Consider the following 23,957-nt stretch of genomic DNA (forward strand, 5'->3'; position numbering starts at 1 on the left):
GGAGTTCAGACGAGCACTTGCCATGAAAATAACGATAAAACAAAGATAGGCTCACAACGTCTCTTCTGTGGGAGAGAGGCTGCAGAGAAGAGAAAAGGGCATTCCCCACTAAACCACAAAGTCTATTTTGTATTCTGTCAAGGCAGAATAGGCTATTTTTAGTAGCTCCTGCCCAGATATGGCAGCAGTATTCAATCTTTGGACGTACTTGGCTTTTATACAGATAGAGAATTGCATCAGTAGTGAGATATCTTCTGGAGCGGTAGAAGGATCCCACCATTTTCCCAGCGTCCCTGGCAACAGATTTGATGTACGTGTTCCATTTCAGATCAGGAGTAAAAGATCAAACCCAGGAGCTTGTCAAAACATGGAGCCTCCCCAAGACGAGAGCCATCCATTTCAATTGATGCCAGATGGCGATCAGAGTGTTGATGATGTAAAGATAGAAGCTTGGTTTTGGATGAATTAAAAGTGACCAGTTATCTCTTCCCCCATTGTACCACGTGCTCAAGATCAGAGGAGAGAGAATTAGAGAGAACTTTGTCATTTACAGCCTTTGATGTGTTGCCATAGATGGTCGTGTCATCAGCATAGATGTCAACGAATAATTTAAGTATGTGTTTTGGGAGATCATTGATGTAGATCAGGAAGAGAGTTTGGCCCAGGATGGACCCCTGGGGGACTCCAGCATTAATACCGTGGGCCTCTGATTTCTGCCCATCAACCACTACTCTTATGAGCCTATCGGAGAGAAATGATTTAATGATTCAGAAAACATTTCCAGTAATTCCGTAGCTGGAGATCTTGTGAAGTAGGCCCTTATGCCATACCTTATCGAAGGCCTTTGATATGTCAAGAGCAATTGCCCTGGAAAGGAAACCTTTGTCAAGAGATTCACTAATCCTATATGATATAACCGTTAGCACATCTGCTGTAGATCTTACAGAACGGAAACCATATTGCATGTCACTAAGAAGGTTGTTTCTGTTGAGGTGGTTGACTATTTCTTTATTTAATATGGATTCCAGCAACTTACTCATGACACACAGGAGACTTATTGGTCTGTACTGAGAGGGAGATGATTTTTCACCTGAATTCTTAAATACAGGGCATACTGATGAGGTTTTCCAGGGTGTTGGAAAGCACTTCTCCTTAAGGCAATGCTTAAAAAGTTTTGTAAGTATGGGGGCAAGTTCTGGTTGGAGCTTTTTCAGCACAATAACTGAAATGACGCCAGGGCCAGTTGCTTCACTGGAATCAAGGTTCTTGATTAGCTTGACGACCTCATGCACAGATATTTATATGTTGCATAGCGTGTTGTCTGTTATAGGAGGAAATATGGGGAGTTGATGGCCATTGTCGCATAGGGTAGAATTAGCTGCAAAGTTCTTAGCAAATAGTCTGGCTTTTTCTAATGCTGATGAGATGACCTCAGGTCCATTGACGATAGTTGGGATAGAAAGCACACTTCTATTCAAGATCCTGTTTGCTGATCAGCTACTTTGGATTTAACAGACTGGGCATATAGCTCTCTTGCATTTTTTATTACTCTTTTACAGTGGTTGCTGGCGTTCCTGAAAGCAGCTTTAGTCTCAGTGCATCTATTACGTTGGTAGCTATCGAAAAAGTGATTTCTGTGCGCGATGGCAGCAGCACATTCTGGGGAGAATCATGGTTGGCTGTTAGGTTTTTGTTGGAATTGTCGAAGGTTTTAGGCATACATACATAAATTTAAACAGATAGGTGAGATTTATATTATAGATGACCTTCCATTTCTTGTAATAAATAATTTTACCAAGAATTCTTCATAAGTTTTGGTTTTGATTATAGCTGAAACAACTCAAGTTATATATATATATATTTTTTTTTTTTCAAGTTTTGGTTTCAGTTTCGATTCAAGCTGATGCTCCTAAGTCATATGGACATATTTTTTTATTTTTGAAATCACAATTTTATTATATATAAGAATCGATAGAAAATTGGCTCTATTAATATATATGAAATCTGCATAAATTAAAATTGCCAAAATGTGTAGGTGAATGTCACAGAACTTGTTTAGATAAAATAGAATAAACAAATATCGTCACTTTGATTGTTGGAAATAGAAAAAAAATAATTTTGATGGTCAGTCTGGAAAAGGTGAAAAGAGGCTATGAACTCGTGAGCCAAGAGTTTTATATCAGTGATCAAATGGTTAAGTCAACCAATTGATGACTAAACTTAGGATTAGTGTTGACGGCTAATGAAGGACAAGTTTGTTTTGGAAAGAGCTTTATTGTTTGTTCTCCCCTGCAACTGTCTTGAAGGTTTTTTCTATTATGTAATCCCACTGTTGACTGGGATATAAAACCCAACTTCAACAAGGCTGGTTTCGAACATGTCAAAATTAATTATCGATACGACTTTGAAAATGCAGTCATAACATAGTGCGCATGAGTGTATGGGAAAATAGCAGCAGCAGCGAAGGATGGCTGGCTTGCAAAGAGATTAGCAACAGCAGTAGCCAAAAAACGCGCATATGCAAATTAGGAAGTGTGCATGAGAAGAACACGGAAAAAAAGAGGAAAAAATACACCACGTGCTCAGGGCAGAAGCAAAGTGAGACGCAGTGTCAAAGAAAATGGACATGAGAAATGGCTGGCTAATGCCAGCATGAAGTCAGAGAAAGAAAGTCAATAAAAAAATGGACGTGTAAAGGCCCAGACAAGAATAGGCTGGCTGTACCCAGCATGTGGTCGGAAAAAAGAGAAACACATTCCAAGCTAAAATGAACATGGTGGCAACGAGATACTTTTTAAGCAGTGAACGACTGTAGTTTTCTTCTTTGTCTCTTTTGACATTTTGTGTTGAATGAAATAAATAATCTGTAACGCCTCAACATGGTATGTATGAGCGTCTCACCTTTTTCAAACGAACACCCCGTTCTTTAAATGGCTTGCTTTTATACAGTCCAGGATCATCTAATTTACATGTGAATGGTGAGAATTTACATTTCTGTAATGTGAGCATTAAATCAGTTGCATGTCGCTATTGTGGTTTTTCACTTGTTAAGTAACTAGACGCGCAGATACGTGTACGTTTCTGAGGTAAATCACTTTCACAATCACTACAACTTTCCCTGAATTCATTCGAAAGTGAAAACTACCCGCTAAGAGTCAAATAGAATACCCGAGAAAAAGGTGGGAAATGAAAGTATTGACAGATAAGCTGAGAATGCCGGAAATCACATTGTTTAAATAACTTAAATTCCTGAAATCAATTCAACCCAAATTTTCGTACATACTCTGGATCATCGTCACAAATGCACACACCGATTTTTATAAAGCTTGACTAGAGTTTTCTAAAATATCAAGACTAACCAATTGACCAACATAGAACGAAGAGTAAAAATGTTAAAGACCGAAAAAAAATAAATAAAAAAAAGGATTTACTACTTTACTACAGAGAAGAAGGATAGATTTGATTTAAACTTTTTATATGATATCATTTCAAACTATATCTACCATTTCTATATTATACTTCTGTCTGCCTTTACCAGTTTTTATCAGAAACTACTGGCCTAATCTAGCAGAAACCTTTGTTATGATATGGTTTAATCAACTAAGTATTATAGTAGCTGTTCAATACATAGTCGGGAATTACACCACAATACCATATTTAATGAAGAAGTTTGGCTTAAAGCACTCATACTAAATCAATCGGCTATAACTTTTGCCCATTTTAATGGGTTCAAAGTCTAGTTTGTTTGTTTCTCCTCCATCTGAAAGGTCATCAAGACAAATTAAAAAAAGTATATTAATTAACCAACTGACCTTTTGTTAATAGAGTATTATATTTTTTGGATAAGTTCGTACATTTGAATAAGAAAATTGATATTTGAAAACATTTTAAGATGAAATCTGAGGAATTCTAAAAAGGAAAAAAAAATGGTAAAAAAAGAGCGAGTTAAAAAGTATTCATAGAAATTAGCAGTTGAAATATTTAATAGAATTTCATGAATTTTTTTATTTTATTTAATTTATTTTTTTACTCAACTTCCCCCTAAACAAGGCATGTTGCCACTTGGACGTAAGAGGCTACTAATTGGGACCATGCATAAAAAGATGAAAATGTTGATTACATTGCATTTGAACTTCTGCATATCAGTACATTTTGTGAAGCAAGTAGCAGGAAGGGAATTCCAAAGTCTAGCCGTTCTAGGGAAGAAGCTATTAGAGTAGAATACTTTCTGACATTTAGGGACCTCAACAGTGAAGGGGTAATGGTATAAACGTCTATGCAAGAAATTTTTTAAAAAAATATACTTTTTTGTAATGCATTAATTGTTGAAGTAAAATCCATAAAGACGCATGGCAAATAAATATAAAAAATAAATAAAAATAGCCTCTGAAAAAAACCAAAAAACAAACAAAAAAAAAACAAAAAAAAAAAATGCAATTTTAAAATAATCTAACACGGAAAGTATGGTCGTCTTTTTATTGCTTACAGCAAACTCATTGACACGAGAACGAAGAAGATAGTGGCTTTGTGTAAGTTTGAAAAAAAAAAAAAAAAAAAAAAAAATAGCCCGTGGGCAGACGTGAGCTTGTTTACCGTTTATGTATTAAAACAGATCAGCTTAAAAAAAAAAAACAATCAAAAGGAAAAGCATTCCGACACCACCAACAGGTGATCTTCATTTCGGGGATGTTATATAAATTATTAAATACAAATATTGTGAGCATCTGTTATGAATAACAATTAAAAATATATTAAAATCTTGTAATCTGAAAATGACTTGATAAATTGTTTTATAAAATTGATGAAAAATATATTACATTACTCTATTCACAAAAAATATGCGAGATTATATATTTTTTATATACTAGAGTTTTAGCCCATTTAAAAACTGTCCCATTGACTTAGAATTAGTGATTTATACCAAACTTCTTGAGTAAATGTGATATTATAACGACTAATCCTTATTAATCCCTAACTTTGCATTGAATGGATACCATAATATTTAGTTCGCTGCAAAGGTTCATACGAAATTTCAGCTAAATCAGACTGGTAGATTATGAGAAAACTTTTAGAGTAAATGTGGTATTGTGGTGACTAATCCCTATTAATCTCTAACTGTGCATTGAATGGATATCACAATACTGCACCTTATCATAACAAAGTTTATACAAAATTTCAGCCAGATCTGCCCAGTAGTTTCTGAGAAAAAGTGGAATGGACAGACAGACAAATTGAAATATAATATAGATATAGATTTTTAACATTAAGCTTTACATTATGATTTAGAGAAGCATTCCGTATTTCTTTTGAAAACATTTTATTTGAAGACAATTGTTTCTGCCGATTTCATGAACACATTTTTAGCATCTACAAAATATCACTAATATTCATGAAGAGGCTTCATCACTATCAACTTCCACAGTCAGGACAAAGATTTTAAATGCATCCAACATTCATTTAATTTACACACATTTATTTTCTCACTAAAAATACAAAGGAAAACCTTATCTAACTACATTTTATTTGTTGTTCATTAAAGCATTTAAAAATTAAAAAGGTGAATACAAAACAACAGTTCAAAAAGTCAGCTTTTGTTAACTTATCTTTAAATTTCAATAACTTGAACTGAGTAGAACTATTGGAACATGTGACAGGTGTTTCATGTCATCCATGTGTTGCCTTCGCCATTGATTTCGTTACAACAGTAAAATAACCCAGAATGTGACACTTCTGGATTTTTAACGAACATGAAATCGAGAAAGCAGTAAAACAGAGCACAATTTGGAAGCTGGGAAAAAAGGAAGGTGCTTGTTCAGAATAAGAACGAAAATCGAAATATTAAATTTCAATTAAAATCAATAATAATAAAACTACATAATTGTCATGTTGAAATTAGTAAAATATCCAAAAATTACGAAAACCGATACAGTAGAAAATTAATAATTAATGAAAATAGTTTTTGAAACAAACTGCTAGTTTTATTTAAATAATAAATAGGTGAGTTCGTATGTTAGATGGAGAAATAACTGAAGTCTGTCTTGTTTCAAATAATGGCAGATCAATAGGTCGTGAAATTATGAAAGTGGAAGCACAGGTTTTATGCAATAATATGTTACTAATTGCGAGATGACACTTAAGTAGATAACATTGGTTTTTGTTGAAACTGACATAAATTAAGTAGATGATATTGGTTTTTAATGGAAATTCAATTTTATGATTTTTGATTTTCGTCCTTATTTTGAAAATTCACCAAAGGAGGAAAATCAGTTGGATTAAATATTGGAAAAACATTTGATATTGCAAACGAGTTTGGAATGTCCTGAAAATGAAAGAGACGGCTGGTGTGCAGCAGACATTGAAGAGATCAACCATGGCAAACGACAGTAATCGACAATTGAAATATTGTGAAGAAAAATCAAAAAGCAATCAAGAAAAGTTAAAGGTTCGACTCGGATTGATTTCAACTCCAACTCCTAGAATTCCAAAATATCTGACTGACTCTATTTCAAAATATGAAAGTTTTAGGTTTAGTAGATGTAGAACAAGTGAGTCAGTTTGCAGGGGAAAGTGGAGAAAAACATGGGATGAAGTGATAAGGATGGACTTGGGGGAAAGAGGGATAAATAAAAACTTGGTCAGAGTTAGGTTAGTTTGGAATTCAATTTCTAAAAGTTGTTCAACACATGTCAATATGTAAAACAGACGTTAAACCAACTGTGATGAGGCACTTCCAATATTCAATCTGATGTTTTTTTTTAATAAAAAAAAAAAAAAAAAATCCAACTTCAACTCGAAGCACTTTCACAAATTCAATTCTGACGCTTTCTAAAAACCTCCAACTCTCACTCTCCAACTTCCAGTGTGAACTCTGCACACTCCACCATTCAAAGACTTTGTTTTCAAACATAAATATGGAAGCAACAATACAAGATGAAAACCACTCCCTTTGCAGTAGGAATCGGAAGAATTGATTGGAAGTACAGCGATGTGAGTGTGACCAAAGTTCTGGAACAAAATGCTATGAACTGACGACACAAAAATTAATGTCAACTAAATTGTAAGAAAAGCCAAAGTTTTGTGAAAGAACAAATTTGCTTCGGAACCAACAAGCTCCTCTATGAAGTTATTTATCTCCATTCCACACTGGGATGATGTGACACAAGAGTCGGAAAGTAAGATTTGAAAAGTCAGCACCCTAGAGGAAGAGCATTTTGGCCTGCAAAAAATGCCCGAACAGCCCTATCACATTCTCTGATAGGAGGTACCTCATGCGATTAGCATGAGGCAAAGCCTGGGAGGGTGAACCTCCTAGAACTGCACAGGACCAACAGAGAACAAGTCATCTCAACAATGGCCGAGACTGTTGGCTTTGGTATTGAGGGACCCCCACCTCCTTGACTAAGCTCATCTGTGAAGTATAGTGAACTTTCAGGTCATTGGTGTGTTTTCATGTTGTAAAAAAATTTCCAAGAAAGAGGCAAGTTCCTTTTGCTTGTTTGTGGAAAGAGAGTTGGTTGGTTGGTTGGTTGGTTGGTTGGTTGTTTGTTTTACGGCATATCAACCCTTTTTGGGTTATTTAATGCCGAATCCAAAGATTTGAAAGAAAAATTTTTTTAATAGAATATATTTGTTGTTTTCACGTCAGTTTCTATTTAACCCATAGTTGGGACCCTAATAGGTACTACCACTCTGGGTCAGAGTAGACCTGGGAGCAATGGTAATTAAAGGGTGGCTCCACACTCCCTAAAGCCGACAAGCTGGGGCCTCACCACTGGATATAGTTTAAGGTCATATCCAGGACCTCTCATTGAGGGACTTTTACCCTCTGCAAGGGGGCAGTTGGCGTATTCTAATGCCCCATCGACAGGGCTGGAAAGAGAGTTGGATGCAATTCAATTTTTTGTGGTACTTATAAGCATTAGGTACACAAGACTTTTAAAGTAGAATCACTCTACTTCCGCGATACTTCCAATCAATTTTTCAGATTTCTACAAAAGGGGAGAGGTTTTTATGATGTTGTCTCCATATTTATGCTTACAAGTCTTCTTTGACTCGTGTCCTATTTTGCATGAAAAAAGTTTAAAACAATAGAAAGAGATGCAGACTCAAATATGGAGAAAGTATATTGTGAGCTAGTGAGGTTGCTTACAAATTATGTTTTCTTAGCGATACCATTGAAGTACAAGGTGAACCAAGTGCTAGCATGATTGCAAGAATTAAGAATGGATAAAGTTATGTTACGTTTTGGAATTTTTGAGATGAGGATTGATTATTCATTTGGATTTTTTGGACTATTGTTCTCATTTTAAATGTCATTTAACCACCGGCTTTCTTCAAACTCTAGAATCTTTCTGTCAAATTTGGGAGTCTGCATAGAATTTTGAATGGAACTTGTGACGTAGTGGATAAAGTACTTGGTACAATTCAATTATAAAATTACACTCTTCTGGAGGTTGAAGGTTCAATTCTCAGTGCAGCGACACTCAAAATATAACTGAAAATTACTTAGGACTTCTTCTACTCGGTCATGGCTGATGGAACGAGAGCACGCTACTCCTGTGAATTAAATGAAGGGTTGTATTCAAAATTGTGTGAAAATTTTTTAGGTAAACAGAAGTGACCTGATAAACCTAAGAAAGGTCGGAGATTATATATCGAAATGTTGTGAAAATAACACTCAAAATGAGAATAGTTGTCCAATTAATCCAAATAATAAACTATGATTCTGCAAGGATGAAATGTATATGTACGAGGGGCGTGCAATAAGTAATGCCCCTGGCCTACTTTCCATAGCAGTAGAGCAACGGAACTTGGCACAGTTATTAGTCTTTCTCTACATAGGAACCACCCAGAGTTATGCATTTCTCCCATCGTTTGATGCAGCTCTGGAGACCGTTTTTGTAGAACACCCCAGCTTGGTCCTCTAACCACGACGTGACTTCAGAAATCAAGGCTGCATCATCTGGGAAACGCTTTCCTTTCAAAAACAACTTCATGGCTGGGAAGAGGTGAAAGTCAGAAGGTCTAAGGTCAGGAGAGTAGGGAGGATGGGGGAGGATTTCATAACCACACGCCCGTGCTTCTGATCTGGTGACATGCGAGTTGTGGACCAGAGCGTTGTCCTGCAGGAGGAGGGTACCTTTTCTGATCTTGCCCCGCCTCTTGCTTTTGATAGCTTCCCTTAATTTCCTCAAAAGTGAAGCATAATAGGCTCCTGTAATTGTGGTACCCTTTGCCAGGAAATCTGTCATCACTACTCCGTCCTGGACTGTGAGCATGACCTTGCCAGCAGAGGGCTGCACCCTTGCATTCTTTGGAGGTGGTGAGTCTAAGTGCTTCCACTGCATTGACTGAGCTTTGGTCTCTGAATCATAGTTATGGACCCAGGTTTCATCCTGTGTAATTAGTCTTTTGAAAAACTTTGACTCATCTTCTTGGCACATCTCCAAATTCATCCTCAAGTACTTGATGTGTTCTCGCTTCTGGAATGGTGTAAGCAACCTGGGAATCCATCTGGCAGACACCTTATGCATATGCAAATGGTCATGAATGATAGTTTCCACAGACCCTGTACTAATCTTGACATCTTGGGCTATTTGGCAAATAGTAATGCGCTGATCTTCCAAAATGGCAGCCTCAACTTGACAAACAGATGCCTCATCAATAGCAGAAGGCGGGGGGCGACCAGGTTTGGGAGCTGTTTCCACAGACTTCTGGCCATCTTTGAATTCACGATATCAGCGTTTTACAAGGTCATATGATGGGGCATTATCACCATAAGTTTCTTTCATTTCATCAAAAGTCTCCTGTGGTGTGCGTCCTTTCAAATACAAAAACCGGATCACGGCTCGACATTCAACAGGCTTCATTTCACACCTGACTCAGTTCAAACACCTGTAAAACAGAAACCACAATTAGTTCAGAGCTGTAATTTGCCACATAACCCGTAGAGCTATAAATCATTGCACATGCAAAATTTCAGCTAGATCAAACAACTAGAAGGGGGTCAGGGGCATTACTTATTGCACGCCCCTCGTATGCATATATATATATATATATATATATATATATATATATATATACACACACACATACATACACACTCATCTGCAGACATGTTTTACTGTATCATAGCTTTTCAGTGCACCTCGACAGGCAACTACCTCAAGCCTGGACAGAATTTGGTTGTCTAGATGGCCTTTCTAACACTTGACTATCAATGGCTGCCGCTCAGAATGAACGAAATCAGAATGATAAACATTGTCAAATGCCAAAAGATCAATTTGTTTACAGAAAAAGCATTACATCATATGTTGTAGGCAATTGACGATTTCACTTACCAGAAAGCTCAACCCAAGAAGGGGAACATATATATAAAAGGAACAATTCAAATGTACAACTAGCTGAAGAAGTTCTTAATAAGGAAAACATGTGTCGTTAGTTAATAACCAAAAAATAAGAATTGGAATTTCTATTGAAAATATTTTCATTTTGTTGGAATTTAATAATTTATTATGTATGTCTTCTGTAATGCGTTGGCCTTGATAATAACAATGTGATTTTTGTTTATGTCATGCGCTGGTTCGTGAAAGGAATTTTTTAAAGAGAGGAAGAGGCTGGCGACAAAATGAAGTAAAAAGTAGTTCATTAGAAAAAAAAAACATAAAACAACAATAAAACTGATGAAAAGGCAAATAATTTCACTTATCTGCTGCCATTTTTGGTATTTAAGAGGGGAAAAGAATAAAAACAAAGGCTACACGAAGACTACAAACATTTTGTTTAACCGAGAAAAAAAAAAAAAAAAAAAAAAAAGAAAAAGGAGAAGTTTTTCGACATGAAGTCAGCGTTTTCTTCAACAGCAGGAATGAATTTTGAAAAAAAAAATATTTACGCTCATATTTTATTTGGACTGTAAGACAACTGGTATACTCTTTCGGGAGAAATTTGTCCAATTAACAAATCAACACTGCTGTAATGTTGGAATTTTGCCCAATCAGGTTACATAGTATTATGGTGTAAATGTTGAAAAGAATAACGCGAAGACTCGGAAACAGTGAAATGAATAAGATATTTAACAGAAATACAGACAAGTAAAAGTTAGTTGGGTGCGAACTCTGCTCAACTAATGTTACGACTCTCTTCCCCTGAGTCCTTAGGTCCACGAAACAAAATGTGACACAAGGTCGGTTTAATGTTGGGAATTTTGCAAAAATAAAATTGCCTTAGTATAGAAGGGTTTCCCCCTCCATTGACTAAGGAAATTAATTTGAGTGCAGCATCTGTGCAGACATCACACTTCTGTGGCCAGCCCAGTAGTACCGGGTGTCGACTGACTGGAAAGCAGAACCCGTTTACCGGAAATGACGTCAGGAATAGTCCATCGTCAGAATCTGTAGGGGTGCCACACTCAACAGATTTATAAAAAACAAAAACAAAAAAAAAAAAAAAAAAAAAAAAAAAAAAAAAGAGAAAGAAAAGAAAAAACGATACAGCATTCACCTTAGGTAAGTTGAACTGGTTTCCTTTGAAGGAGTAAGTGACATGGAAATCTTAAATTAACAAGACGTACCCAGTCACATGGATATCTCAGTCAGGGGATATGACGATAGGTTTTTTCAGTTCTTGCGGGGATGTGATGATATCCTCCTACATACAGCACTTAATATTCCTAAATGACAACTTATCTGGTACTGACTAGGTTCAACGTTGCTTAACTTTGGGGATTTAACGAGAACCGGTGAATCAACGTGATTAGGTCATAAATACAAGTTTATGAAACTATAAAAAAAGAAATGTAATGGAAAAGAAAAGAAAACTTTAAAATAAGAACAGCTTTATATAAGATATGCTGGGGAAAGAAAAAAGTAAGATAATGTGTTGCATTGCAAATCAGGATGTGAAAAAAACCCAAAAGATTTTGACAAATAAAAACGTAATGTATGCAACTAGCAGGACCAGCGTGCTGGCATTACCCAGGAAAATTCAAGAAACCAAGAATTACAAAGCACACACACACACACACACACACACACACACACACACACACACACACACACACACACACACACACACACACACAAACAATTGACCGAAAATGATCATAAAGAACTCTTTTCACACGAAGTGCCATGATATTTATCCACGAAAATATAGAAAATATTTGAAAATGGAATTTGGTTTATAGCAAAATGTTACAATATAATAGGGGTATGATCCCGCATAATCAGGAGATTCTATTTATAAACGATGCTGCTAGGAACTGACGAATCGAATTAATTCACGTTCTGCTACCAACCAATCAGAAGCCAGAATTGCTCCATAAATATTAAACCTTTCTGTAGCAATTTCACATATGTTTTCTCCGTCTCAACCCGGGAAGAATGTTTTGCTCTGTGGATTCCGACTCGAGAACTGTCTGCTACAAACCAGTCACCTCCCAGGACTTGTGTAGAGCAACGAACCATCGGAAACTATTCTGAAACTAAATATGGCTTACACTTCTAGACAAAATACAAACAATCATCGAATAATTATATAAAAAAAATGAATAATTAATTAATGAGAGTTTGTTTTGTAGAAATATGCAAATTGGTTGACCTTTGGATTTTGTTTGCATAATTTATGACCAAGTATAATAAAAAGCCAAGCTGTTTTTTTATTATGAATAAGAATTTAGGGTTTTAATCTTACTGTCAGTTTGACCGAGTCAATTTTAAAAATATACAAATGCTGAAAGATTAGATTTGTATTGCATTGCAGAGATGATTCACTTTTTTCTTTTTTTTTTTTACCCGAAAGTCACCACTTATCAAGGCCCAAAGGCTACTCAAGGATAAGGATTAATGAATGTACGGTAGTAGTGTAGTAATCGTTACTGGTGTAAATTGGGTAGAATTTTATTATTTATGGAGACGGCTCAACAAGAACTTGTTTACATTGGAACTGAAGACTACCATGTTGTATTCAACTGAGAAGCAGGACAGCGGAACAGTGTTCCACAGGCAGTACTGGGAAAGAAGCTTTGTTCATGGAATCTGCATTTAGATTTCGGCACAGATAGAGAGTGGGGGAAATCGTATATAGTGGTTGTAACTAGTCGAGTGTTTTGTGAAAGTTTGGTGAGGGAGGACTATAGATTGGAGTTCAGTCGAGCATTTGCCATGAAAATAATGACAAAGCAGAAACAGGCTTGCAACGTCTCTTCTGTGGGAAATAGGTTGCAGGGAAGAGAACAGGGTATCACCTACTAGATTTTGAAGCTGGTTTTGGACTTTATCAAAGCTGGATCTTTTAAAGACATTTTTTGTGCTTACAATCTGATTTTTTTATTAATAAAATAATAGTAAAATGATTGTTATATATTGGGACCCTACACCAGTAGGTGGAGATTATGTTCACTAGTATGAATTTCAAGTGTATTTCATTAAGTGGATATTAGGAGGGTCTAGTGGCAGACAGAGCCAGTGCACCCGGTGAGTTAGGCGATAGAGGTCAAGGATTAGCACCCTAGATAAGACATGCTAGAAGCAGGTGTCAGATTATTAGATAGAAAATACATTGTGTATTCAAGACGGCACAGAGTTTCGAAGCAGTTTTGAGGTGAGGAAGCGGCCATATCAGACGTGCCCAACAATGTAGTGAATATTTCATCGAGATTGTCCATTCATCGATCATTGTGGAGGTCAAGTAAGAAAATTAAAAAGTTAATTTTAGCATTTTTTTTGATAAGGAATTAATTTTGGTTTCTCCCTTCATGAACGAACATATTTCCCCAATCAAACCTTTAAAACTACCAACAAGTCTCCTTGTGTTTCCATAAGTTTTATTCATCTTGAGTTGAACAACCAATTGACAGCCAATAGACGACACAATCATACAAAGAACAGCACACATAGAAAAGCAACGATCAAAGAAAGAAAAGCAGGTCACGTTTGTTAAAGAGATTTTATTGATTTGCTTCTTGATCGCTCACCAGCGATAACGCACGTGGGTACAAGTATGCGTTTGTGTGAAAAGATGATGCGGTTCCCTTCATTGAATATTTTGCGTAATGAAAGTGTTACAAATAGATTGTAGGGATCAAAGTGAATCTCCTTGAGACTGTCCGTTCATGACTAATTTTAAAGTAAGGAAATTAATTAAGAAATTAATTTTAGCTTATCTTTTATAGGGAAGAAATTTCCGGTCTCTCCCATTTTGAAAGAATAACAATAAAACCTTTAAAATCAACAAGTGCTTTCATACACTGGTTATTTGTCTGAGTTAAACAGCCACTAGACGATCCAGCAATCCAAGAAGACCACATAGAAAAACGATGATCAAGAATGAAGATTAGACCACACACATATGTAAAACAAAAAATATTTTCATTTAATTGATTGTGTTTAGTAATCGCTCATCAGCTATAACGCACGGGTGCACAAGTGCACGTTTGTGTGAAAAGACTATGAGCGTCACTTTGTTAATGTTTAACAATCGTTAGCGTATTGTTCGAACATTTTTTGTTTGTGTATGAAAATGCTACAAGATGATGGGATACTATCTGTGTGTGTGTGTGTGTGTGTGAGTGATATGACTATCGTCCTGATTTAGTCGCACCATGAATTACACCCTTCCAGCTTCACCGACTCATCCCATCCCAGATGTTATTCCCTCTTGCAGCATTAAATTCCACTAATCGTTTCCATACCAGACCTTACAGTGATTAGGCAGGCTCTCACCTACACAGCATGTCGTTTTATAGAAAAAAAAACGTAGTGTGTGGTTAATGCTAGCTTTTACCCAGATTCCAAGGTGGCTGGTGTGTGGCATGTCCAAAACATCAAAGGCTTTTATATTATTTTTTTTTCAATCCTATCCAAAGCAAGCCAGAGGATAAGTTGGCCAAAACGTGATGAGGCAACAACAACAACTATGGAAGGCAGTAATTACTGAGGATAAAGTTAAAAGATGCAGCATTCTTTTCCAAACCACTTGAAGAAGGTCAGAAGAATAGTTGGCCGAAACGTGACGAAAACAATAAACATCTATGAAGGTGATATGATAATAATCCGCAAATAAAAATAAACATCTATGAAGGTGATATGATAATAATCCGCAAATAAAAATAAACATCTATGAAGGTGATATGATAATAATCCGCAAATAAAAATAAACATCTATGAAGGTGATATGATAATAATCCGCAAATAAAAATAAACATCTATGAAGGTGATATGATAATAATCCGCAAATAAAAATAAACATCTATGAAGGTGATATGATAATAATCCGCAAATAAAAATAAACATTAACGGCTTCTTTTAATAAGTTTCCCTCAACCAATAATAAACGAGTCAGTTCAAGAACCTCTCATTTGGTGATGTAGTCGAATCTGATGAAGATATTGTGAAATCTGGGTAGTATGGTCAAACGATGTACACGCAAGATAGATGTATTCGATCAACAATCATACTGGCCTTTGGGTCAAGATCAAAGTGTAGTATTTGTTCTGATGCTACACTTCACCTTTTCTGTCCTCGGTCGGTGGAGGAGAGATCCTTAATGACCGAGACAATTTTTATTTTTGTTCCTATCCAAAGTGCCTCTTTTTGGAAGCTGGATTTTTCCCACAACCGACCTTGTGTCTAACTCTGCCCTCGTGGGAAGGCAAGGAAAAAGGAACGATCATACTGGAAAACTGTTCACATACGAACTTAATGGATGCAACCTTTGATGGTGTATCGAATTTCCCACCTTAACAATAACCAGGCTTTTTAAAATGAAAATTGCTCCAGACAAGGCATGGATCCACTTGACGTAATAGGCTATAAAAAATACTATTTCAAGATCAAAAACTAGTCGACGATAAGTGTTAGATGTATAGATTTCGACTCAGAAAACAGCAATTCTTCCTCTTTTGTCAGAAACATCACGCAGGGAATGTAAGAACTAAAGGGTAAAATAATGAAAACGAGAATTAAAGTGATCAATCAGCTGAAGATATCCTCCATTCAAAGTGAGTTGTACTGGTTGATCTATTTATAACTAACCATACTAGGATTTATTTCTGACTAGCAAGGAAGGGCGCCTGGTCTTGCCCGGTCCAGTTGTAAAATACGCTTAAATATATTTTAATTTATGCATATTCCATATTTATTATTACAGAATTTTCTATTGAATATGAGATATGCAACTGATTTCAAGTTAAAAAAAAAAAATGAATTGTGTGCCATCAGCTAGAATTGAAACCAGAACATTTAGCACCCCAGCCACGTTTCCTACTATTTGAGCTATCTAGAAATAAATAAGAAAGATTTAAAATTAACCCACTTCAAGCAATGAATGAATTTGTGCATGTGCAAAAAAATAAAAATATGTTGAATATTTTGCATTTCAACTTGTTGACATATTTCTGTATGCGTTATTCATCTATCCAAACAAAGATTTTACTTGTTATAAACCGTTCTTGGTGTATGATTAATATTTCCGGTTAATTTCAGTGTTATATGACCATTAGTTTAAGAGTTTATTGGTTAAATATTTTCGGGCAGTGAATATTTCGAGACTTGCTGCTGCATTCAATATTCAACTTTTTATAGATCGTCCACTGGACATATTTACACACTTCATTGTGTCGCATCGTATAGCAGTCATCCCCAGCAGAATCTTACAGCTGGGTGTCACGTGACTCACACTTTCTACTTCTGTGTAGCAGAACCTGCACTTGTTGCCATTGCTGAGACCACTCATCAAAAAGCATCGATCATTAAGCGTTGATCTTGCACAGCCATTACAATCCTATCCTCATCACAATGGTGAAGTGATTCTCTTTTTAACTCTGGAGCCTTCTTTATTTGTATGAATTCATCCAGAAAATACTTGGCATGGTGTTGGTTTCTGGATGTTATTCTCTACAGTGTTAACATTTTCCTTGTTTTTTTGTGTCTAGTTTTTTATGACTAGTCTTTTTAGTATCTAGTCTTTTTATGGTTAGTCTTTTTAGTGTCTAGTCTTTTTATGGCTAGTCTTTTTAGTGTCTAGTCTTTTTATGGCTAGTCTTTTTAGTGTCTAGTCTTTTTATGGCTAGTTGATTAATTGCAGTTATTTTGTTTTTGTTTGTAAGCTCAGTTGTACAAGTTTTCCTTACACGGCGTATATATCTATGACCAAGTTTTTTCTCTCATCTCTTCTATGCCAAAGTATTTGTATTTTTCCTGCTCTTCTAGGTCTTTGATGTCAGTATTTTCATCAAGTTGTAGGTTTTCCGATTGGATCTTCTTCCCAGCTCTGATGGCACATTTGTCCAAACCAAACTTTATTCCAATATCTCTGGAGAAGTTATGTATAATTTGCAAGAGTCGACTTAAGTCAGCATCTGTGTTGACATACTGCTTGGGATCGTCCATGAAGAGAAGGTGATTGATCTTTTATTCGGGTCTTGTTAACAGCCCTGGCTCAGATTTAGGCTTAGCAGCAAAAATGCGATTTCAAGCTTAGATGCAACAGACCATCAAAAATGTGCCCTAAAATGTATGCATGAATGACTAAAGAGAATTGCAGTTTTTAGTTGATGTCACAAATCTGGTGTCAATTTAACCCAAATTGTCAACACAGTTTTCACAATTGATGCGATTCCAATGTTCAACAAGCTTGACAAGAGTTTTGCAAATATTAACAAAAATGCTGGGGGGAAAAAAATGCTTTGACGATGTTTGCATTAATGTTTGTTCACATTAGATTTAAACTTCTCCAGGTTAGTACAGTCAGTGAAACAGGAAACAGAGAGAGAATTCCACAAATTTTGAATTACCTCCTTGCTTCCTGTTTCTTGATTCTGTGACTCTACTAACATGCAAAAGTTTAAATGTAAACCAACATCTTACCCGCATGCATGCGGCCCAGCTGTTTTAACAGTGCCAGCGACTACGGCTCTCCATATTGGAGAGCCATGGTTGTAATCTCGGAAGGCAAGTAAAGACAGTAGTTGCTTTCCGTCTTGATTCGTGTGGTGTATCTCCCCCCCATGGTTCGACATGTTATGGCCTCGACATGTACTTCAAACGAGATGTACAGCTAGTCAGGTCCAGTGTGTTTCTAATGGTGGTCGGTGCAATCATTTGTTCTGGTAATGTCAGAGGTGTTCCGTACAGAATCTCAGCAGCTGTGAGTCCAATGCCCATTTTAATGGTATATCTGACACCGAGGAGTACGAGAGGAAAGCATTTCATCCAATTATTAGCATTGGAATGTGCTTTTAAGGAAGTTTTCAGTTGGCAATGGAAGCGTTCAACCAAGCTGTTTGAGGACAGATGATAAGGTGCTGTCTGTATATGCTTGCATCCAAGTAAACATGAAAGTTCAGTGAAAAGACAAAAATCTAACGGTTTACCTCTGTTGGTGGTAATAATTTCAGGCACGCAAAATCCTTTTTCAAATGGCCTTCATATAGTACTGACAGTCTGACAAATCTTATCTACATTGCCTGCAGACATTTTTCAGTTAACAGGCCTTCTATATCTTGGTGGTCGTGGTCACATGTGGCTTGAATGTGGTTATTTTCTGAGAGGAAAACAGTCCATGTAAGCGAATTGCATGCATGTGTGTGTTCATCACATAAGAAAACAGTAATTAAGAAAAAAAAAAACACAACATTGTTAAGAAAGAAGATTTAAATTCCCATTCGATGTGATAATTTTCCATGATGAGAATTCAAAGATCATGTGCTTGGCGCACAAATTCAAGATGGGGAATTTTAATGCCTTCAAAGGGCGGAGCTATTTTTAGATCCAATATTGAGGAAACTGAAACAAAACTAAACTGATTTGATTTTCGTGGGCGAATCTTTATATAGAGACGTTCTGGAATGTTCCAGCTTGTCTGGTGTATCACTACGCATGAAACGCAAGTAGTTCCTTAATATTTGTGTCGGTGGCCAAATAACAACGTTATGTCTTTGCGCATTCTGATACTCATGGGCATTGAAACAGTGATTGCTACAAAAATGTCTCCGCTGAAGATTTGTTCCAGCCATAAGTAGTGGTCACTACACCTTCTGTAAGGATAATTGCACATGTAATTATGAGGCAAGGGTTGCACAATCCCAACCACCCCTCTCCAAAATCGGTACAATTTGAGTCTAAAAAGAGAAATCCAAGATGACTGGAAACAATGCCGAGATAAGCGGAGAGCACATACAGCACCTGGAATTCCCAAATGGTCACCCATTTAGTACTTACCATGCACAACGTTGCTTAACTTCAGTGATCTGACGGGCACCAGTGTGTCAATGTGATTATACCGTATATAAAAAAAGTAAGAACTTAAAATAAAAATGGCATAAGTTTTAAAAAGGTGATTATAAAATAATTTTAAACACAAAATAAACTTAACCAGGTAAATGGAAAAGTTGGTAACATTTACTGGACGTGTTTCTAGCAGTATTTTTGTTTATTTTCGATTTTTGAGCGATTATTGAGGCTCGACTGAGACCACCACTTTGTTTTTTGTGATTATACCGTATATAAAAAAACAGGGTTTACACTACTTTTATTTTTAGGTGAATAAACACTTTTAAATAAGTTATAACACATATTCATTTCACTATGACACATAAGTACGTAATAATGTTTTCACCTGAAATGTGTAAGTTTAAAAGATCACAAATGTAAACAAGCATCGAAAAAAATAAAGAAAATAAATAAAAAATAAAAACATAATTGCTACTCATGCAGAGAAGGTACTGTGCAAAATTCCATTTACATTCGCTATCTTTTTTGTTTAGGCCGCCCACGCAGTTTGGTGGTTGGCCGTGATTGGTTAATTTTGAAGGAGTCAAGTGAATTGCTTGGCACCCTTTTTGTATCATGCTTTTATTTTCAGTCCAAGCAGGAACTCGGCAAGGGATGGACTCCAATTCAGCAGCTCCTATACGTGAAGGAAGCTACGCCAATTTCTTCATGTTGTATCACCAAACTATTGGTGAATGAAGGATCACATCTCTACAAGCAGAGACAATTTTATATTGCTGAAATTATCCTGATTACAAGATGACATTCATGAGCATTTCTTCATGTTTTATTTACCAAATATTGGATCTTATCTCAATTCAACTAGAGTTTCAGGCGACTTGCATTATGCCTAATTATTCGCGCCAACCTTCCCGCCGAGTACACTATGAATATACATGGATCCTTTCGAGGAACAAAGGGCTAACACTCCGACAATAGGAGTTCATACTACCTGCTCTATGCTATAGAGGCAAAATTGGCCACAGTTATGAAAATGGACTATACCAGAGGCAATAAACTTTCATTACTGTTAGTTTTGAATAAATTTTGAGTTTGAAAGGTATGGCTTTTGTATTTGTGGATTCGTTTGCCTCTGCAGGGAATAAATTGGGATGTGAGAAATAATTTCTTACAGTACTGCGGCGACTGCGCTATTTTAAAAAAAAAAAATAATATTTTCAAGTTAAATTCAAGTTTTACGGTATCTGTAGTTATTTTTCCCCCATAGCAAGGAATATGACACTACTGTCGGAAAGTGGGATTGGAAAGTCAGTTCCCCCGAGGAGAGGCATTCGGATCAACAAAAAGTGACTTACTGGACAGCCCGCCGTCGGCATTCCCCGATAGGATTAGCAATCAAGTTTTACGGTATCTTTAGTTTATTAAATTGTTAGGGGAAAGTACAGAATAGTTATAAAACACCAGCCCTTCCTTATTTTAAGAACGGGTTTCTGCATTTTTATCGACCCACGATTTACACGAATTTACTCGGATGTGCCCGGCAGATGACGAGAATAATCGGAAAAAACTGGCAAGCCTTATTACAAAAAAAAAAAAAAAAAAAAAGGTACTGGTGCAGTGGTGCACTTATTGAACCGTGCTGTAAAAATATTGTTATTTAGAAAGCCATTCTTAACATAGGGAGAGGAAGGTGTTTTGTACCTATTCTGTACTTTCACCTAACAACTTAAAAAAAGGGTAATTTTTTTACGGCGTGCCCACCTCAGCGTATTATAAACACCCCAATCTCCCCATGTGTTAAGAACGGTTTTCGGAATAAACCCCCAACCTCAAAAGCCGTTCTTAACATGGGGAGTTTTTTTTTTGGGGGGGGGGTATTCCGAAAGCCGTTCTTAATATGGGGTTGTTTATGCTACGCTGGGTGGGGCAGTTCGTAAAAAAATACCCCAAAAATATCGTAAAACTTTTGCTTAACTTTCGTGATCTAACGGGAACTGGTGTGGTGTCTCCTCTGTATCAATGTAATATATATATATATATATATAAGCGGTCCAATAAGTGCACTAGGATAAAAATAAATAAATAAATAAATAGTTACAACCCCCCCCCCCATGTTAAGAATGGCGACGCCGTTTCCGGTTCTTCCCGTCATCTGTCGAGCAGAGCACAAAACAACGTGGAAAGCGCGGGTTGATAAACGCAGAAGTACCTGGGTTTCTAAATAATAACATTATTTCAGCACGCTTCGTATTCTGCAAAAGTACCAAATAATTAAAGTTAAAAAAAAAAAAAAAATCCCAGTCATTCACTAAAAGAATGTTGTAATATTTTATCATTTTACCAGACATAATTAAAAAAAAAAAAAAAAAAAACGGTGCAGACTAAACAGAAAACACCCTGTACGTGTTTTCTCGCATTCGTAACTTTGATAAACACACGCTGTATTAGATTGGTGCAAAAATAATATATATATATATATATATATATATATATATATATATATATATATTAGTTGAACGTCAAAAAAGGATATTTTGCACCAACCGAAATATTTATTAGAATGAAAAAAAAAAAAAAAAAAAACGGGGCTAGGTATTTACGTATTTTTTTTTGTACGGCGCTGTAATGTTATTTCGGAAGCCATTCTTAACATGGGGAGGGGATCGTGTTTTGGAACTATTCTGTGCTTCCACCTAAAAATTAATAACAAAAAAATATTTCGTGAAACTTGAATTTAACCTGAAAAAAACTATTTAAAAATAGCGCGGTACCAAAAATATATAAGCACCAAAGGGTATTTTTACGAGAGTATTCAGTGTAGTATAAACACTCCCCACCCCCATGTTAAGAACGGCTTCCGAGGGTGAGGGAGGGGGTATGTTTATTCCGAAGGCCGTTCTTAACATGGGGAGGTTGGGTGTTTATAATACGATAGGTAAAGGTACTCTCGTAAAAAAAAAAAAATATATAAATAAATAAATAAAATAAAAAAATACAAAAATGTCCTATTAAAAAAAAAAAAAAAATGGTTCTTATGCATCTATGTCACCGCAGCCAACACAAGGAAGTACATTACTTAATATCCGGAAAACTACTTACCTGCGGAAAATTTAAATGCTATATTCGTTTTCAGCATACCTGAAAACTTATTTAAGTAGTTATTTTAAAGAAAAATGTTAAGGTAGAAACCAAGTATAAATTTGCCTTCACTTTTTGCGATGTATTTGTTTATTAAATTGTTAGATGAAAAGACAATAGTTACAGAACACAACTCGATCCCCATGTTAAGAATAGCTTTCTAAATAATAACGTTAGTATTTCAGCGCAACACGTACAAAAAAAAAAAAAAGGTAAAACTATACAAACACCGTGACAGCGAATTACCCCTACCCCTAACCCTAACCCCTAACCCTAACCCTAACCCTAAACCCTAACCCTAACGCTGTCACGGTGTTTGTATAATAATACCAAAAAAAAAAATACAAGCATATGGCTATACTTTAAAATGAATCATTTTCCTCCACCTGGAAAAAAATATCTTCATCCGGAAAACACCGGATAAATACAGCTACCGTTTTGTTCACCACGTTGTTTCATAAATATTTTTAGGGGTTTATTTTATTTATTTTTTTTAAGTAATTCATGCTTTTTTACGAAACTGAAATTAATTTAAATCAACCTTTACTCACCTGTTGATTTATCTGCTTTTTAAACGGTGAATACATTATTTTGCTTGTGTGTGTGTTTTTTTTTGTCAAGAAAACATGAGAAAAGTTTATCAAGCACCTGTCCTTTCCAAATTGTACTTATTTCCAGTTTTAAAAGTTTTCATCTCAAACGTTCCGACAACAGAAGTAAATCTATCAATCCTTCGTATGTTTAGATCCAGTCGACGACAGAAGATAACATTTTTATTTTTTTCTTTATTATTTAATATTTTTATCGAGGCTACAGTGAAATGAGTCTATTTTCTCTCTCTCTCTCAAAACTTTAATTTCGAAAGAGAAGGGGAGAGGGAGGGGGAAGAATCCAGTTTATTGAGGTGGGTGGGGCGTGTGAACAGGGGTGGAGGTATAATTTAGTTTATGTGAAAAGTGCTTTTTTTTTCTTTTTTCAAAAGCGGACAGGTAAAAACGGCCTATTTTAAACATTCTTTTTCTTTTCTTATTTTCTTTCTCATTAAGATATCATCATCATCGTCATCATCGTCATAGATTCTTTCTTTTTCGTTATGTTAACGTGTTTTTTTTTATGTTTTTCTTTTTAGTTTTCATTGTAGTTGTTCTACTTTTTGTTTATACCGTAGTACGAACACTCCCTCACTTCCATATCTTATCTTGAGCTCACCCCCCCTCTCTCTCTCTCTCTCTCTCTCTCTCTCTCTCTCTCTCTCTCTCTTATAAGTTGACACAACGTGGGTGGTGGGTGATATTGATTCACTTTTATCATTTTTATTTACTCGCAACCCCCCACCCAAACAAGGCACAGTACCACTTGGACACAAGGGGAACTATTTAGGACCATATCTACAGGGACACTATATAGGGAGTTGAGCAGCAAGATATCTGTTCACATTATACTTGCACTTTTGCATGTCAGTATAGTCAGGGAAGCAGGAAACTGGGAGGGAATTCCAAACTCTATAGTTCGATGTAAGAAACTATTAGAATTAGAGTAAAAGGCTTCCCGGCAGCTAGGGATTTCTACAGCGAAGAGGTGGGATTT

The 23,957-nt window shown here is 36.0% G+C and overlaps 1 protein-coding gene across 2 annotated transcripts in view; it reads right to left on the reverse strand.

The window, feature by feature from the left end:
* The window catches only part of LOC145277518 (breast cancer anti-estrogen resistance protein 1-like), a 306,077-nt gene extending 282,848 nt beyond the window's left edge, over window positions 1-23,229 (reverse strand). Inside the window, exon 1 of one of the 2 annotated variants that reach the window (XM_080128947.1) lies at window positions 22,922-23,229. In XM_080128947.1, the coding sequence (XP_079985073.1) occupies window positions 22,922-22,957 (36 nt within the window). In that variant the 5' untranslated portion in view covers window positions 22,958-23,229. The remainder of the gene's footprint in view (window positions 1-22,921) is intronic. The other variant, XM_080128948.1, reaches the window with a different exon arrangement.
* Window positions 23,230-23,957: the final 728 nt, after the last annotated feature.

This window comes from Euprymna scolopes, chromosome 6 (assembly GCF_053919585.1).
Source record: "Euprymna scolopes isolate OS-2025 chromosome 6, ASM5391958v1, whole genome shotgun sequence".
NCBI lineage: Eukaryota > Metazoa > Mollusca > Cephalopoda > Sepiida > Sepiolidae > Euprymna > Euprymna scolopes.